We start from the raw sequence: 20,254 nt of genomic DNA on the forward strand, positions 1-20,254 counted from the left end.
TTGGCGTAAGGAGAAAAGGGAATTTATTTGCTCAAATAACAGAAAAATCCAGCAATAGTTTTGGCTTCAGATACAGCTTGATCTAAAGGCTAAAATGATGTTAACAGGAATCTGTCTCCATTTCTCAGCTTCTTTTCTTCTGTGATGGCTTTATTCTTAGGCAGGTTCTTCATGAGTGGTTGGCAAACTTGGAACATCAGCCCTGTTTTCCCCTCCATGGCTTTCAGCAACCCTAGAGGAAGAACAACTCCCTCCCCGGAGCTCCAGCAAAGACCCAGGCTTGACTTGGTCACATGACATACTCATTACTGAATCAATCACTATGACTGATTGGCCAGACCTGGCTCTGCATCTTAGTCCTGGAGCCAGACAGAGGGTGAAATCAGCCCCATGAAAAGAGCTATTTTTGTTGTTGTTGTATTTGTTTTGTTTCGTTTAACCAAAGAAGGGAACACAGGTACTAGGCAAACACGACTCTGAGGAAAGCCAAAGGGGAGAGAAAAGTCCCCAGATAAAGAGGTCAAGAAATCAGATCTGAAAATCAGAGGGAGGCGGGAACCTGCTCAGTGCTTGGCAACAACACTGGTGAGATGGCAAGACCTAAGAAGAAATGGGTCCTTCCTTGGTACATCCACGGATAAAGTCTAGAGGCATAGGGGCTCCCAGCTCACCAAAGGTTACCATGCCCCAGGTGTGGGATTGGACACAGTAGAACTACTGCAACATTTGGCCTGGAATAGTTGGTGTTTCAGCAGCGATGTGTAGACAGGTGACAAACAACTGGAGGGAACTTTCTAATGTTTGAGCCATGGATCTCTGTACCACCCTAGGGGACCTCAATGACCGACAGACTTCCTACCAACAAGGAAGAAGGGATCTAGTTGTTTTTCTAAACTGCTACAGGGAGGGTAGGGGATATTCTCTTTGGGAAAAGTTCCCTGGGTGCTCAATTCTCAAAAAGGTCCAGATAAAACCAATGGGTGACATGATATAATCCACCAGTCGAGGAAGTGAGCGCTATAAAATACCACTTAGTGATGACTGGAGAAAGCTTGACAATGAGCAGGGAATGATGGATGATTAAACACAACTTAAAAATAACATACAATTTTTTTCTTTCAACAAAATACATAATATTCACAAGTTGCTTCTAAGTAGGGGCTACTTTTTATGGTTGTTTGCATTCTGCATCCAGAAGAAGCAAACCATAGATTTAGCTGCTCATGTCTGAGCCAAGAAATCATGCAACTGGGACAGGCTATTTTTATTTCTTTTAGACTAGCTAAACTGGCCATGTGGGACAGCAGAAGTCGTCCCAGATTTGAAGTCAGGGAACTGAGGTTTGAACCCCAGATTCACCAACAGAACTTTGGGTAAATTGTTCACCCTTCTGATCCTTAGGTCTTCTTGTCTATAAAAAATTATCTCCTACTTCACAGGAGGAGAATTAAGGTGACATATGGAAAAATACAACATGAACTTTATGTTAGTTTCTAGCTCTGAACTCTTATGAATGCCACTATGTTTTAACCACAGTACTTTTAAAATTATGAATTGCCTTAATAGAGTAGTTGATATGCTTCAGTTAGAATGTCAGATTACTATGACATTTGGGAAGTTTCTGTTATCTAAAGGCTAAATTCACAGCAGCATTATTTGTAATAGCAAAAACCTGGAAACAACCTAAATGTACAGCAACAGGGGAAGAGAGAAATGCATCTATAGTGTGTGTATACTATATATACACACTTCATAGAGATATCTGTCTATACAGCCATTAAAAATGAGGATCTATATTTACTGACACAGAAAGATATTCATCATAAATTAAGTTAAAAAAGGAAATAGTGGCAGTTATATATATGATCTTGCTTTTGTTAAAACAACTGACATATCCATCATATATATATATATATACACACACACAACATACATCTGTAAACACACTATTCACACACACACAAACACACAACTTAAAGGCTGCAAAATGTCTGAAAGAATAAATGTTAACAGTGGTGATCTCTGGAAGGTGGATTGTGGGAGAGGAATCTTTTAATTTCCTATATTCATTTAAAAAATTTACAGACATGTGTTACTATAAAACCAAACCAAACCAAACCAAAACCCTTTTGTATCAGTTTAGGGTCATGGTAACTTCCTTCTCTACAACAGCACTTAGGATAGAAAAGTTATCCTGAAAGCAGAAATGAGCTAAAGTATTTGAGTGGTGTGAGTGTGGGTAACTGCAATGTTCAAGTCCATTTTACCCTAACGACATTAGTAAAATACGTAGAAGATGAGGGAGTCGAAGACCTTAGATATGTGGATTATTTTTTCCCCTAGAGCGATTTATTATGGGTAGTGGAAGGGCTTGTCTTTGATGGCTCTTCAACTGCATTTGTATTTTCTCACAGAGGACAAAGCAATGAGGTTTTTTTTTTCAATTTAAGAAAATGCTCGAATTGTCTTACACAACTAAATATTTAAACAACATGAAAAGAGTGCCAGAGTCAGGACACAGCACCTATTTTAGTGACTTGCCCCGACAGATAATAAATAGGGATTGGTTTAATTGTGGCCAAACACATTGGCAATATCTACTTAAAGTGCCATGAGATGGCCAGTTGGGGATAATCACATCTAAAATGAGATAAAAATCCTCGAGTCCATTCCTTTTAGCAGAAATAATTAAAACCATCTTGGCAGAACCAAGTTTTTGCAAAACATACCAAATATATGGATGGCTTCAAGAGAATGGAGAACTCACAAGCTTGAAGAAACCTCCAGAGAGTTCTCTCAGGATCAACAGGGTGCTGGCGTCGTCCTCGTCCTCTGTGTAAGGATCAGTATTGGAGCACTGTAAGTTCAGTAGTAAAGGGCCTTGAATCCACAGAGAAATCCTAAGGAGGTCAATGAGACTGGTATATTACAGTCAAATACTTACTGATAAGATAACACACTTAACTTATAAAGGCTGACCTGGGCAAGTGTCTGCTTTCAGAAAAAACGTCACCTTAGCAATCCTGGCAGATAGGTGACTGGGCCTTTCCAATTTCCAGAAACACAGATTCATAATTTTCCTTTATAACCTAGCTCCAAATTTAATCATGATGATTCATGCGTAAAGCGCTGTGTCAGATCTCTATGGACGATGAGAAAGCCGCATACCTTGAACTCAAGAGTTTGTGACCTAGTTTTAGACAGGTGTTTAACAACAGTAGCAACTAACCTTTGAATGTTTGCTATGTGTCAGGAACTTTCCATGCTTTATCTCACTGAAGCCAACAATAACTCTGTGAGGTAGGTACTATGAGGCTCAGTCTACAGATGAGAAAACCAAGGTGCGAAGAGGTTAAGTGATTTATTAAGTGATTTATGGTGGAACTGAGACTTGGGTCCAGGCAGTCTATTTCCCTCTAGTAAGTTCTGTTACAGAGGTACAAGCAAAAGAGAAACAAAGCACACACAAAAAATTAAATGTATTTCAGATACAGGAGGGATTAGGTAAACTGCAAGAAGGAGGTCGTACAGGTACAGCTAAGACAGAGAGCAAGGTGTGGTGAAAGAATGGAGGATCGGCTGTTCTGTCAGTAAAGGGTGAAGAGAGAATGAACGGAAAAAAGACTTGAGGAGGCTGAAGCCAGATCACGCTGTTCACTATTACGCTGAAGAAGTTTAGACTTCGTTCCGTAGACGGTGGGCATGACAGGAACTGAGATAAGGAAATGCAAAGCTTTCTTGTGTGTTGACTATTTTGGCAGAAATGATTTGGAGCTGAAGTAGACGGAGATTGGTTGAAGAAAGACTGGTACAAGGGGCTATAGAATTTGAACTGACCTAGGTCAACAACTGTCCAAAGCCTATTTGTCAAAGACATTCTTTCCTACATTGAAAGTTTTTGCTGAGACCTAGTTGTATGAGTTTGGGAAAGTTACTAAGCCTTTGTGTCCTTGATTTCTTCATCTGGAAAGCGGAAACACTGGATGTGCTCTTTTAGATTTTATCCAACTCTGAAATTTTGAGGCTCATGAAAATCTTCTTGAAATTTGATCTTGGGTGGTCTTAGTTTTTGGAATTGGGCTGATCTGTAGAAACATTGACTGTGCTTGAAAATATCCCAGGGTTTTTTTTTTTCCCTCCTGGGAAAAAAACCAAAATTCTAAAAAATAATACAGCATTATGCTTTCTGTCTTTAATACCACTTTATAAATAACTACTTTTATTTTGTTGCTGGGTAACTGTGACCCAGAAGAGTTGACTTTGCATAAAAGGAACCCACAGTCCTCTAGTCTCGGTGTTTTTCCCGTAATCTTCTCATACAGTGGTTAGAATAGAGCTGATGGAAGATGAAGCAAAAATAAGGTATTTTTTAACCCATGTTATTGCTTTTAAAGCCAGTCTGTTACCTTTTCCTACAACATTACCAAAGAGAAGGAAAAAGTGTTTTCCTCTCCTCTCTTAAGAAGTTCAGTATTAAGTTTACCACCACAATTTCCAGTTGACCCATTCATTGTATATAGAAAAGAACTCTTCAAATACCGTTAATCTGTGTAATAAATCAGGGTTAAGATCTGAATGGTGTGAAGGTAGGGTGATCAACTCATCCTTGTTTGCCTGAAACGTTCTCAGTTATAGCACTGAAAGTCTCATGTCCCAGGACAGCCCTCAGTCTCAGGCAAACCAGGATGGCTGGTCACCCTAAGAAGATACCCTTAATATCCAGAAGCCAAGAATATCCAAATCCTGCCTTGTCTTAATTCTCCCAATTCCCCATGGGCCGCCTGAAGAGGCCATATAAAGAACCAGCAGCAGCAAAGGGTAAACACAGTGTTTTACTTGATTTCTAGTTATTATTGGGCTGGGCTGACCCCAGTACTCCTAGAGTTACAGTAAAGCTATGATGGAGGTCACAGGTAAGTCTAGAGACCAAAGGCCTCTATGTTGCTCCTTCAACCCAGATTTTAAAATCTTACAAGCTAAGAGCCTTTGGCCTGAAATACAGTAGAAACAGAAGACTGAAGCAAAGGTGAAAGGTCTTAAGTTGATGTGCAAGGAAAAAAGAAAAGAAAGATGACTGGCTTTGTGAGCCTTGGTTCAATCTTTTATTGCTGAGTGAGTGCCTCTTCTTATTGGTAAACACAGCCTAATCCATGTTCTAGAATATTAACAGCATCTCTTCCCTAGCAGGGAGCTAGGAGGGAGAGTGGAGGAAGAGAGGGGAGACTTTACCCTGCACAATGCTAATAACAAAACCAAACCAAGAGTGCATGGAATTGTCACTGTGTAAATACGTGAAGCCTCTGTAAGAAATCAATTTGTGAAATAAATTTTAAAATTCAAAGCTTATTTCAAAGTAATAGAAGCCTTTTTAGTTTCTTTAGTAGACAATTTATTTTGATAAACTTGCTCAATAACAAAAATACAAGTGAAGAAAATTATGTTCATTTTATACAGTTTGTATTAACAATTTGTTTTGAAACTATTAATTGAAAAATGTTATAACCAATTAGAAAACAATTCTTAATAAAGTTTGGGGTAATATACAGGCCTTGATCACAAACTTTAAAATCTCTCGAGATGATATAACTAGTAAGTCCTATGTAGAGAATCCAACCTACACAGGCCACTTTTTTCCTTCATATGTTTTTATCCTTCAAAAATTAGTTCTGCAAGACAGCTTACTGTTTTGAATTATGAATGTAAATTTAATATTTTAAAGAAGACCAAAGTGGGTTGATAAAAGTTACTACAATCAGAGTAACTTGCGGCTAGTAGTCTTTTAATAAAGACAAAATAAATGCAACATGTTCTTCCCACGAAGCCCACGATGCAAAATAATAGCTAAGACTAGCATATCCAAAGTTAGTTTCCAATACTTTTTCAGGGTCTTTCCTCTAAATCGATAGATTTTATGTCACCAGGACTATTCATTATTTTACTTAAGAGATTAAACAGTGAATTCACAGAACATCAAGCGGGGGTATCAAAGATTTAGGCAAAAGGGTAAAAACCAATGAAGTGTTTTGGTCATCTAGAACATAAAAAAAAAAAAAAAAAAAAGGCCGTGCTTCAAAAAGAAAACAAATGAAACAGAAAATAGGTTTATAAGAAGTAAAAGAGTCAGAAACATTACATACACACATTAACAACATAGAACATGGATTACCTTTGGAAAGAATCGTACTGAAATGTTTGCTTTTAATGAATTGAAGATTTTTCATGTTTACAGATGTTTAGGCATGTTCAATAGGAGCTTCCAAAAATTTCAAAATAAGTCTTGTGCAAATAAAACCTGTAAATAGTTTTCAGCAGATTTTACAGTGATGTTCTTAGGTATGCGAAGAATGCACACACTCTAAAAACAATGTAACAGACATAAGTTTGACAAATGATTGCACCATAAAACAGTGTTATATACAGTTTACAAGATATGATTTCCTGCTATAAATTAATACTGTACTATATAGTACTTATTATAGTGACCTTTTTAAAAGCAACTGCTGACAGTTGTCTATCTTTTCACTTACAGGATTTATAGAATTTTATATGAATGAGTCCATTTCAATGTTTGGTCTGGAAGAGTACAAAGATCTGACTTCACACACTACTTGATGGGACGGTTTTAATCCTGGGTTAGAGTGCTGACTGGTTAGAGGGAGCTTTCCCCTATCAGCCCTTTGTGCACTGGACCTCCAAGACAACGATGAAATTAAAGACAATTGAATGGTTCTGTGTAATAGATACAAATAAAACCTTAAATTCTGCAATCTTATATGCAATACCACTGTAAGTGAAAGAAGTAAACAGTGGGGAAATTCTTAGCAGCTGAGAAACTTTCTCTCCCCATGCTCACGATCCAGTTAAAAACATTTTGAGAAACTATTTACAATAAAATTCATCTTTTGGAAGAGTAAGCCTCTTGGTCATATCATAAATTAATTGGAACTATACTTTGCTAACACTTTATTTCAGTGGTATAATGGTGACAACTAAAGCTTTCCTTCAAAGTGATCCATTTGACTGAGGTCCAATCAAATCACAATGGGAACTGCAACCCCAAACGTCCATAGCACACGTCCAGTGGTATTCTTAGAATTGACTAAGCATCATAGTACCTGGGGAAAATGTCTCCCTCAGGCATTTCCCAAAGGATTCTCTGACCCTGGGAAGGAAATGTGTGGCATTTCCCCAGCACACTCAAGGAATGCACCACAGTGGCGGTCCACCTCTTACCCCGACTCCTGAGTGAGCTGAAACACTTTTTTCCCCCCACAATAAAATACTGCTGAATTAACACTAACATATCTGAGTGTCAAACGAGCCAGTGTGAAACGCATCAGGCTCCTCCATTTCATACCTTGAGTATCTGAGGAGGCAGCCCCATCTCGGAAGTAATCATTGTGTAATTTATCATCTAGCTTTCAAAGAAACAGTGCATTCGTATCAGTTTGTGTGACGCACGGACTACACGGGACCCTAACTACTGATAGGGACATCTGGGTTGCTGTTGCCGTGAAAGACTCCATTGCCATGAAGGACCCTCCTGCCCCACACTTCAAACGGGAGATTATCTATAGTGTTCACCTGGAAAATCAGCTACGCATTGACATGAAGGCATGGAAATGTGGAGAGGAGAAATACTGTATCTGTGGGTTCAAGGGTTAGCTGCAATGCTTCTTTTAGGAAAAAACATAAAGCTGTGGGTTTGGTACAGCCCTTTAAAGTAAATGCAAAAATGTTAGCTTTTAGCAAACAAAGGCATATAGCATACAAAGAAAATATTGTATTGCTCAGGTTTTTGGTAAAGGAGATATATTAATAATGCTTACAGATAAAAAGAACATAAATTTAATTTTTAATGGCAAAGTGAAGTTAGTGTTAGAAACAGCCAAAATATTAAATTGATATTACTAGTGAATTTTGTATTTATGTAAAGTTGTGCGCTTGAACGTATAAAATGCATTACTAATGTAATAGACCAAGCCAGTAGAAAAAGAGAACCTCTGTACAACAGACAACAGTTGCCAATAATTTAAATAGTGTCAGATTCCCCAAATTATAAGGTTTTACATGATCTTACCTTCTACTATCATATACAAATAAATTAACCCTACAAAGAATTTTAGCTTAACTTAAAATTGCACCTAGAAAGGTATGGGATTATTTGTACCTATTACAAAAACCTGGTAAAATCAAGGGCTGCTACAAAGAATGAGGTAAACTGAAGACTCTCTCCACTATGCAGCCTTCAGATAAATGGCTTTTTTTCTATTGAGTTCTAGGTTTGCACACCACAGTGTTTTGCTAGCAAAGCATTCAGAGTTCTCTTCCAGGAACTGTTTGCATGTGTGTGTATATAAATTTACACACACATACACACACACACATATATACACACTGTATACTGCATCAGCAAAATATATATATTATATATATATATTTATATAAATATAAGGAACATTTTCCCCACCCACCCACCCCCAACAACATGTTTCTTAGTGTTTGATTTTTTTTGTACACAGAGAATAGGGAACTTCAGAATTTTTACATACATTTTAGTGAACAAGTTTTGATCTATTGGCTTCTTGGTGCAGTAATGCAATGGCAATCCATTCTGGTGCCAAAGGCTCATACCATGACAAGGAAGCTGTGAACACTAATTTCTTAGGAGGTGAGGCCAGCCCCACATGAACTTCTCTTGTATCCCTCTGGTCCACCATGATTCATAAATACTTAGACTTTTTTTTTCCTCCCTCAAATGAATCATTAGACGTTAAAAATGGAACAACAGAGTCACAAAGGGCCACATGCTTTTCAGTATAAAGCATTCTCCTTCACTAGGTTGCTATCACAGTGCAGACCTGACTGCCTGAAAATGCTCAGGAGACTTAGTCAATATTGTCTGTATTTGGTTATGGAAAAGGCTCTCCTTAATTTTTGTTTTTAAATCCAAAGTGCATAGTGAGAACAAATCAAAGCATTTTTTTTCCTTTTCAGCGTCAGTTTCATCTAAGCGTCTCCCTATGAGAGGACTGCTTAGATATCTTGCCTTTGTCCTGCCCACCCTCCAAAAGTAAAAAAATAAAATAAAATAAAAAATAATAAAAGAGTCAAGCAATTTAGACATTCATCAGCCTGGTAAACAAACTTTGCCGGCAAATAGAAGTCCTACTATTGTAAAGAAAATTGATAAGACAAAAAGTACATATGATGACCCAACTACTGTGTTGTTGGGTAATTTATAAGGTTGACCTCCGACTTCATTGATGTAAAATCCTATCGGAAATATTAGGGCAGCCATACAGAAAAGGATCACTGTAAAACAAACCAAAACACAGCATTAGTAACATGGTTTGGTGATTAAGAAAACAATGAAAATTTGGCACAAAGGAAGTTAATAAGAAGGGTTGTGGATTGATAACATGGTCACAACTTACAACATGGATTACTTATCAAAAGATTTGCATGTACTAGAGATCACATAACATCCCCAAAGCCTAACAATTAAATACAGTAAAAGCTCGGTTAACATTTTAGATACAGTTTCAAATACCAGCATTAAGGAAGGCCTCCAAACCTACTAAGTGCTTGCATATACAATTCTTGACCATTTAAAGTAGTGACCAAGGGCTCTGGCTAGTGTCAGATGGGGGCTACATTTTGGCTCTACTACTTACTAATGGTGTAATTTCAGGCTTCTGAAATTCTGAAAATGGGTAAATAGTAGAAGGATAAACAAAACAATGTCAAGTCCCTGAAACAGTGCCAGGTGGGTAGTAAGTGCTGAATAAATGCTTCATGTCACTGTCATCCTAGTTATTATTTTGCCAACTCTCTGCTCTCTCAGGTGGCATTATTTAGAAGGAATTGAGAAAAGGTACATACAAATATAAGTACCATTTATCTTACCCTGATTTAAAATCAGCTAGTGGAAAGAACCACAGGCTTCTGGGATGAGAAGCAAGTTGTCAGAGTGGCTATCTCTCACCATGGACAACGTCCCCCCAAAACAAACAAACAAAGACAAAAAACCCCCCAGGTTTCTGAATACACACAGTTTAAAAGTAGGGGAGGGTGGGAAAACCTATGAATTCTGTATACAAACACAATGAAATATATTATTTGCTAACATGTTTTTATAAAGATATCAGAAAACCCAGTGTCTGGGTAGAAGAAATCCCGCAGTCGACTGTTTTATGAAACAGCAAGCTGCCCTGTGCTACTAAAGAAACGCTCTTCTTAGGGAATACAAATTACCTTTAGATAGTCTGGCTTTCCCAATAACATATTTTATGCTTTTTGAAAGCACAGATATCAAATGTTCATAGTCCTTCAAATTTCTTTGAAGGCAGAAACATTTCTTCAGTGCAAAGTAAAGACAGACTAGTACAGTTATTTCCATTATTAACTAAATGAGAAAACTTCGGAGTTAAACCCATCCCCAGCAATACTGACTAGAGTCCTGGATAAACATACCAGCTGACATGCCCTAAATTATTTTTGTGTTAATCAAAAAAATTTAATAAGAGTCCTGAAAAAGCCAATTAGGCATATTTGGCTCCAGAAATGCATTAAAAAGTAACATTTTCTTAAGTAATGCATTAGCTTAAGAAAACACACCAGTACTTTTACTTGCTTTGCACAATTTAGGTGGATTATTTTATATTAAACAGACATAGAGCCTGTTTCATTATGGGAAAGCGACCACACCAAATAATGCTGCGTAGTGAATTTAGATTCCTTTGGGTATCTACTATAGAAAAAAGTGGAAAATTCAGGCATTAAGTATTAGAACTTTTGGCCTTTCTGTTGCATAGTTAGCAACAAATAACTTTATTAGTGCTGCCAATGCCCCCTTTTCAGTGTTATCTGTCACCAATCTCTAGTGGTTCTTATGCCTTAATATGGTTTGAAAAATAAAATGAAACCACAATCTAATAAAAAGCAATGGGACATTACTGTTTTAAAAACAATTTGTTCTTTAATGTTGATTAATCTAACCTCAGGAAACGCTAAAATAATTTAGAAGTGCTTTAGAGACATGTAGACATTACAGCTGTTCATTCTGTTAACTGATGTGCCAACTTCATTCCTATCCTTTCCTATTTTCTACTATAAAATAAAAATCTATCCTCTATAATGGAGTAATCATTTTAATAACCATATTTAAAGCAAGGTTTAATATTTTACAAATGTTAAATATTTTCCAAATTGGTTAGGAAAAGCTTAATCAAATTTCAAGGAAGCAATGAACTCCTAATTCAATCCAATATTGGTTCTTAATCCAAGGAATTAGGTTCTCTATACTTCATGGGGAGATTTAATGTTGGTAGATGAAGTTTTTTTTTTTTTTTTTTAAAGCTATTGAGACCTGTGAAGCTACTTTAGATCTTAAAATATTGTTAATGCTGAAAATATCTATCAACTTTAGACAATTAAATTCTGGGTCCTAAATAAGTCTGTAAAGACATAACTTCATATCCGCTATGGCATAGATTTCTTGGTAGAAGTCAGATATTTGGTCTACTGGTAGATAGATGAGTAAATTAGGGTGGCAAAAGCAAGGAGAAGAGTCAGGCTTGAAGGAAAAGACGGATCTTTGTCACCTTTGCCCCCATTGGTGAGCCCCATCATGTGTGGCTCTCCTTTGAGAGATACTGTATAAACCCGTTAGCTTTGTATTCTTACCAAAACTACAGCTTAACTGGAATAGAAATAATACGATAAAGATGAAGCCCATTTTCAAAGGCTGAACAGAAACACTAGGGGGAGCCCAATCCCTCTCATGACTGCCACTCTAGGAGACTAGCTCTGGTAACAAAAGCAATGTATTTAAGGAAGCTAAGAGTTAATGCGGCTCTATGCTTACTTAGATGGTATCAACTCCAAGATATATTGTTGAACCAAAAAAAAAAGGTACAAAATAGTACAAGTAAAATAAATAAACATATACTTACAGAACACTCACACATATATATATATATATATTTCTATGCATAGAACACCTCTGGTAGGAAACTCCATAAACTGGTAAGAATGGTTGCTTCCAGGAAAGTATTAGATAACTTGATAACAGGGCCTGAGACTTACTTTTCACTTGGTGACCCTTTCATGGGCTTTGAATTATGTATCATGCAAATATTATTTTAAAAAGTTATATTATTTAACTGAAAAGTAAAGGAAAAACACCCTGCATGTGGAGGTAGCTATACATGAAATACATACTTAAATATTCTCTGAAGGGGGATGAAAAAGATAATCATAGTTCTTTCCCTTTATTGGGTCACAAGAACCAATGGCTCATGTGAGCATCTTAATGCTTTCTCTGACTCATATTCTTTGCTAATTTATATTTTAGATTTTTGGTATTCAGAGCATATGCATCCCATATTTCAACTAAATCCATGAACTGAATCCTTCCTTGATTTTATTTTACTCCTTGAAGAGTGAACTCCATCTGGATAAGTAATTGTATTGATGAGTAAAGATTTTCTTTAAATTCCTAATCAATACCCTTTAATTTAGCACCTATATAACCTGTCTCTATAACCACCTCCAGACCCTACTGTTTAGAAAAGAATTGTCTCAGGAGGTCAATTTCACCTCAGACAAGATCATCAACTTGTCTCACATTTCTTAACAAGGATAAAGAAAAGTTTTTATGTCAATGGCAACTTGACCTAAATTTTAAAATTAAGGGAGATATAGAGACAAAAATAAAACAACAGATTCAGAAACATGTACATTCTCTAAAGAGCGAGTTTCACAGAGAGAGGAGAAACAGACTCATGAACTAATATCCCTACCCTTTGACCTTTAAGAATAAATTGAGTTTCAACCTTAATAGGGATACATGGGTTATGCCTTCCCCATCATACAAGTTCTACATGACAGGACCAAGTGAAAGTTAGCTGTGTTATGATATTCTTTTTAAAAAAAAAAAACTTATGAAAACCTCAGATGATTTAAGATATTGAATTAGAAATTAATCCCATAGTGTTTGGCACAGGTATAGTTACCCTGTTCTTTAGAGCAGGGTTCCTCAACAGGCCCTACTGTCATTTGATGCCTGATAGGTCTTTGCTGTGGGGGCTGTTCTGTGCATCTGTAGGAGGTTTAGCAGCATCCCTGGCTTCTATCCAGTGGCTGCCAGTAGCATCCCCCTAGTTGTGACAATCAAAAATATTTCCAGACACTGACAAATGTCCCAAAATTGCTTTAGAAAGAAAGCAGAATTACAGAAATATCTTTCCTTTGTGCATTTTTGTTGCTTTTAACTTAAGAAAAGCTTCTGTTGTGTTTTAAAATTAAACCAAGTTTGCAAAGTACAAGAGAATGTGTAATATGTAAATATATCATCCCCTTGGGCATAGCTTAATGAGGTAAGAAATGTTGATAAACAATTATTAAATAACCAAATGTGTTGATTTTTCAATGGTCACATAACAATTAACAGTAGAAACTCAAAATCAATAATATTAAAAAACAAATCACCACCTTAATCTAATTTATATTTCTGTGTATTTCCTTTTAGATTTATCTTTATTTGATAGAAGATACCAGTACCTTTAAGAAGAGGAAGAGACTCAGGTTAGCGGTAGCTCTGAGTCACAGATCTGGTACACTTACGTCACAACGTGAGCAAAGAAAAAAAAAAAAAGAAATCATTAAAATAGCGTTTCATACAAGGCAATTAAAGTTTTGGATGTCCTGGTCTTGTAGTGAGAATTCTGAAGAGCTGATGGGACTGTGCAGAGTCTATGTGACGGCTGTACGCAGCGGTGTTCTTTGATGATTAGCCTTTATTACTGATTCTTGATTATCTTCATAAAATTACCAGTGTGAGTGCCTTCTAGACTAACTTAGTAAGCACAGGTTACTTACTTCCAGTGAATGCTATCCATCGAGCATATTTTGTAGCTTCTCTTCGCCAGTGGGAAGCCACCAGCAAACCACATGTGACAGTCAATGAAATGATTCCCATGATGATAAAAAATAGTGTCGTGACCCACTCCGGGGGAAGCCGAGGCGGGATGCATGTCCGGTCTCGTCCGTGGATTGTTTGACACTGTCGCACAAGGCCCACAGTGAGTGCTCCTGGGGAGACGCAAAAGGTGGGAATATTTTAGTGGGTTTGGCACACGCAGGGAATAACCCCTGCAACACCCTTTAGTCCTTAAATCTCATTTCTCCGTGTGGGTCATTCAAGCACTCAGCCTCCACCGAGGCCTACTCCTTAGAATTCTCCTATAGTTCACGATGTAGTAACACTGGGCTTAACGTACAAAATGAACTTAAAAAAAAAAAACCTCACAAGTCACAGAAGGCAATTCGTTCAGTCATTCATTAAATACTTCTGAGTACTTGCGTCAGGTGCTTTTCTAGGCTCAGGGAAACAACAGTGGACAAGACAGATGAGGGGCCTGCTCTTGCTGAGCTTACGTGCTAGCAGAAAGAACTGGAACTTTTTTGTTCCCAGATCCAAGACTCAATGTATATTATTTTATTTTGTCTGAGGATAAACACACTTTTTAAAAAAATGAAAGCAAACATGAAATATGTCCAAGTGTAATATATAAATAAAATTAAATAACAGATTAAATACTAGAGCCAATATACTTTACTGAACTTAAACGGTCTAAGAATATTACAACATAAGTACTTTTCCATTAAATTCAAGAAAATGTTGGAAAAACTAGTAGGTTTATCCCATTTAGTAAGGTCGGCAATTTTTCTACAACGTACAAGTGTTCACATCGCCAAACTATTACTAGCATGCTTCAGTCGAAAACTGTAAAGGAATTAGTGATAATTTTTAAAGTGCCCCTCTCCAATTTAAAGAACATGAAAGTGGCTTTTGTAAAACATCAAGTGCTATTTTTACACAAATATGTTCTCATGCCAAACCCAAGGAACCCCTCTATCAAATTTTTAACTGATATACAGAAACCTAGATAAGGAAGACGAAAAAGTAGTTATTTTATCCTCCTCTCCACTAAGAAGGGTAATTAAAATGTTACTTTTGAGTAAACGTTGTTTGCTTCCCCTTTAAGAGCAACTGCAAATGGGAAAACAGTTGCCAAAAGTACAAGAAAAGAAATTTCTGGAGCCACTGGAAACATAATAGATGTCTGCATCTTTTTTGGGGCTTATTTTCTCATTATCAGTAACAACAACAACTACCACAAAAAGACATTAACCTCAAAATCACAGCACTTTCCATGAACAAGTGCCTTTTTTGAGGACAGTCAGTAAAATTCTTAGAGGCATGTTGATAAGATGCCCTGAGTGGGAGAGGACAGACCAGGACTGGATCTGTATACACAGATGTATACGTGGGTACGTGGGGCTGTTGGAAGGAAGTGGCTTTCCTGCAACTTGCATTAGTACATTTTTAGAAATAATCAATGTGTTCAAAGAAAACAAAGCGAAAAATCAGCTCTGCTCTCAAAATTGAGATGTAGTCTTTTTCTCTAATGCTAACTCTGACTGTAACTCTTTTGAAAGAGTAGAAGATAACTCAAACAAATTGTACCTTTCTCTCAAATCATTCGGTAATTAGGCCCTTGCGCATAGGTGCAAATGGCCTTATAATTATGCGATCATCCGCAGCAGGACGGAAGCAGATGAGGGGTGGGAGAGGAATCTAAAGAGAGCAGACCTCCCCAGGAACCCCACGCTATTGTTCCTTCTAACTGCTGTTGGAGCGAAGTGACTTCATAGGCCAAAGAGAAGTAAATCAGTTCAAAGTTTTTGACAATCCCTTGTAACCTTTAAAGTATCGTGGTAATTCCTTGAAACCAGAGAAGGGGAGAGGTTAGGGGTACTAGAAGCCAGAGAGTTGCATACTTGTTCTTAAAATGAAACACTAAAAAGTTTCATGAAAAGACAACTTGGGGGAGAGGGCGTGTCTTATTATGATAAAGCATTTTATTGTAATTTTGGAAATAACAAAGGCATTCACAGCAGTGCTCAAGCACTCCTGACAGGAAACCACTCCTGATCACTCAGCAAAAAACTTCTAACAAATTACCCTCTGTAGTCACTATCCCATTTATAAGAGCTATAATTACTATAAGACTAGACAACAGGCAATGAAAGACTCTGGTAAAATTCAATAGTATAGATTCTGATTATAGCAACAATTTTTCTTCACAACTTAATTTAAAATATAAAGAAAGTTTCACTGGCAATTCTATGTAGCTAGTGGACTTAAGATTACGTTTTTTTTCTTTTTTCTTTTTTTGCTGGCAAATATTTAAGGCTGTAGGTTCAGTAATTCATACCTAAAACATCTCTCCTTCAAAATATTTCTAAGTATCCTCATGTTGCCTCTCTTAACTCTCCGTTTATGGACATGGAGGAGCATTAGGGCTCAAATTGAACTTCCTGTGCCTGTAGATTGCTAAGCTTTCTGCGTAGGATTGTTTTTCCCTCCTCTCCTGACTGGCATACCACATCAAGTGAATACGAATAGAACAAGTAAGAAAATGAAAATTATAGCTATGCTTTCCATAAACCAAATGGAACTAACCTGACAGATGTTCAGTTTTAAAAGATTTATGCTCCGGTATTTACCGAAGTCCTTAACACCACAAATCAAGACCAATATCCAACAGCTACATTCTGGAAGAAAAGAAAGCTAACTAACAACAAGAAGGTATACTGTATGTAAGAAAATCAATTCACAAATATTTTACTGAGTGTCTCTTACATTCTCAGGATTATTGTAGTGGTCTAAGATTCCAAAACTAATATTCTGTCACACCTTCAGTGAGAATACTTTCCTTAAGTAAAGTATACAAGGGCTAGAGCAAACATTGGCTGGTCAACACTGTTGCTAAAATTCATTTTCTTGAGTAAGATTCTAAGGCAACATAATTTATATCAGAGTCACATATTTCCCATAAGCTGTCTGGGCGTAGGGATCTGCAAGGGTAACTGTGCTGTTACTACCTACTGAATCTTATAAATTCAGGTAACTTTTCCACCAGGTCTTTAAATTTCACCTTTTACCTCAAAGAATTATCTCCCGCCTACATAGTCAAATCCATCACTCACACTGACTAGCCAAGATCTTTTACATCCCTCAGATTCTCTTAACACATTTAGACTGTATCACATAATCACGCACTTGATTTTGAGGTAGCCTATTTTAACCCCAAACAGACAATGAGCTTTTCAGGAGGGAACTGACCCTTCTACCTCATCGGAAACCCCCAGAATGGCCCACTCTGCAGGCCATTAATTGAATTAAAAACAAGCTAAATTTTAAGATCATGCTGCATTAACTAGGTCCTCATATAGAACTATCTCAGTGTGATTCCTGAAGTACACTAAATTAAACATAAACTCAGCCATTCACTGATTTTTGTTTTATCCAACAGGTCTTTTGCTTCTTGAAGGGGCCTGTAATTTCATTCCCCAAACAGCCAATCCATCTTTACCCTGCAGCTGTTTCCTAGGTAACCAATCCAGCCAAATAAAAGACTTGAACACAATAGGGAAAAGGAAACCAACTAGGAACTACAGCATCCCACATGCTTCTTAGTATGTTACCTGTGTATCATACATACAAAAGGAAGTCATAATGAGTCTTACTCCGTTACATAGGGTATTTTAACAAAGAGGTTTTTCACACCTATCATCTATCGATCCAGACACTGTTGAAACGATTTAGCATTTTCTATTTAAGTCAGATCCTAGCAGCTCATACTTTAAATGAGCAGAAGCACAAGCACAGAAAATACGAGTCTACAGGTAACTTTAAAACCTCACATATTTAATACTTACCTCCAAAAGCACTGCTAGTGATGATTCTTTTTATCAACTGTGATTTCTGGGTTCTACCTGAAGATGTGGGTGCTTATAAATAGTGAGCTGGCCAAAAAGAATGACCGGGTGAAACAAGGAATCTTAATAAACCTTACACAGGCAGTATCGGAAAACGTGAGTAACATAATAGGTTCATTACGCCAGTCCCGAGTGTTCACTACAGTAAGTGTCCCTTTCTGTTACTCCCACCTGTTCTTATACCTCCCTGGCACTTTCAGTCACTGACCCCTATTTTCTCCCCGTCCATCACTTTCCTAATGTCTTCACTTCTTTCCCTATCATATTACCATCTAATTTCTATCTTTTTACTGAACCCACTTGGCAAAAACTATGAACTCTGATTCAACATAAATTTTTCCCTTCTTGCACTTCCTTCCAGGATGCTGAATGCTGATGAAGAAAATCATATACCAGAGCAGAGGGGTGAACTCTAAATTCCTAAGTTTCAACCTCAGGACCATCACCACTAACCGGAAACTAGTTAGATTTCCCTAATTCAGCGCCTCCCCATTCTCCTCTGTGGCCATTCCAGGTCTGCTGCACTCTCCCTCAATGTCAGAACCATCCACCGAGATAGAGGCCATCAGACAGCACCCCCTCAACTGTCCACCATCAAAACTTACGAATTCATCTGCACACATTTGTTCTTTCATCCTGTTGATCTTTCTCCCTTTGTTTTGGACCCCATTCCCTCTCACTTTCCTTGGGAGGCTGCCTAACTTACTATTTTCTTTTTCTTCTGGATTGCAAAATTGTTTGAATGTGCTTAAGTCTCCTTTATCATAAAGCAAAACTATCCCATCATGCCAAGCCATCCCTTGGTATCATCAGGCTTGTGTTTCTGTCTGCTCTGCTTGGGCTTCTTTGTCCGCTAGCCTTGTCAAGAGTTCCTGTCTCCACTTCCTAGAGTCTCCTTCACTTTTTTTTTTTTTTGGTAAATTTTTTTCTTTTTCTTTTCCCCCTTCACTCTTTATAATCTACTGCAGCGTGGCTTTTGCCTCAACCACCCCACTGAAACAGCTCTTGCCAGGCTCATTCATTCTATACTGCTGACTCTAATGGATATTTCTAAGTCTTTTCCTTAACATTTTAGCAGCATCTGATATAGCTCCTTAAAATACATTTCCTTTGGTTTTGGTGACTCTATGTTCTATTTATTTTCCTCATACCTCTTTAGTTTTTCCTTCTCCTTTTGCACAGACACATTTTTCTCTACTGTGCAATGAAATTTGGTGTTCTTTAGGGATCTTTGTTGGATCTAGTTTTTCATCTACACTCTGTCCTCTAAGTCCAAATGGCCTACAAAGGTGTAGATGATATTGCTTCTACTTTTTTCTTTTTTCATATTTGGTGCTTAAATTCCTTTTTTTTTTTTTTTTTTTGGCTTGAAAATTTTTTTTGGAGGGGGTAGCAATTAGGTTGGTTTGTTCGTTCGTTTATTTTTTAATGGAAGTACTGGGGATTGAACCCAGAACCTTGTGCATGCTGGGAGTGTGCTCTACCACTGAGCTATACCCTCCCCACAATGCTCAAGTTCTTAAATTAATTCTTAAATCATCTCTAACACACCAGGCCTTCATATTTGCCGTTCCCTCTGCCTCCAAAATCTTCTCCTGGCTACCACCTATGACTCAAAATTCCAGTTGCAGCTTAGAAGTCACTTCTGGGAAGTCTTCCTCAACAAGCTCTTGCATACCCATTCTGGGCTGACTGCCTATCTTCTATGCTTCCATGGCCCCCATCAAAGCTCTATAACTTTCTCTTTATTGAACCTGAGGAGTTGGTGGGAAATTCCAAATTTGTAGCCAGGTCAGAAGTGGGATCCCCCCTGAACTTGTGGCAGTGTCTGAATTGGGGGCAGTCTTGTGGAGGACAGAACCCTTAACTTGTAGGAGCTTTGCTAACTCTAGGTAGCTAATGTCAGAATTGAACTGTATTACAGTGTACTTAGTTGGAATTAAACAGAATACATATATTTCATCAAAAGCTTGTACATGAACATTCATAGCAGCATTATTCATAATAGCAAAAAAGTAGAAACCACCCAAATGTCCATCAACTGATAAACAAAATCCATACAACAGAATATTATCTAGGAATTAAAAAAAAAAAGCAGTGATACAAGCTACAACATGGATAAACCCTATGTTAAGTGAAAGAAGCCAGACACCTAAGACTCCATATTACATTATTCCATTAATATGAAATATTTAGAATAGGTTAAACCCAGAGACAGGAAGATTAGTGGATGCCAGGGGGTAGGGGAGGAGGAACTGGGAAGTTTGGGGTTTCTTTTTCTTGAGATGATGCAAATACTCTGGAACTAGATACTGGCGATGGTTGTTCAATATGTGATATACTAAAAATCACTGAATTGTACACTTTAAAATGGTTTTATCTCATAAGAAATGCAACAACT

The 20,254-nt window shown here is 37.4% G+C and overlaps 1 protein-coding gene across 3 annotated transcripts in view; it reads right to left on the reverse strand.

The window, feature by feature from the left end:
- The window catches only part of MOSMO (modulator of smoothened), a 43,138-nt gene continuing 22,884 nt past the window's right edge, over nucleotides 1–20,254 (reverse strand). For 2 of the 3 annotated variants that reach the window (XM_074346236.1, XM_010961124.3), the window contains exons 2-3: nucleotides 13,885–14,097; nucleotides 5,366–9,315 (exon numbers count right to left, since the gene is read on the reverse strand). In XM_074346236.1, coding sequence (XP_074202337.1) covers nucleotides 9,131–9,315; nucleotides 13,885–14,097 — 398 coding nt within the window. In that variant the 3' untranslated portion in view covers nucleotides 5,366–9,130. Of the gene's footprint in view, nucleotides 2,901–5,365; nucleotides 9,316–13,884; nucleotides 14,098–20,254 lie in introns of those variants that run through there. The other variant, XM_074346237.1, reaches the window with a different exon arrangement.

The sequence above is a fragment of the Camelus bactrianus genome, chromosome 18 (genome assembly GCF_048773025.1).
Source record: "Camelus bactrianus isolate YW-2024 breed Bactrian camel chromosome 18, ASM4877302v1, whole genome shotgun sequence".
Lineage (NCBI taxonomy): Eukaryota > Metazoa > Chordata > Mammalia > Artiodactyla > Camelidae > Camelus > Camelus bactrianus.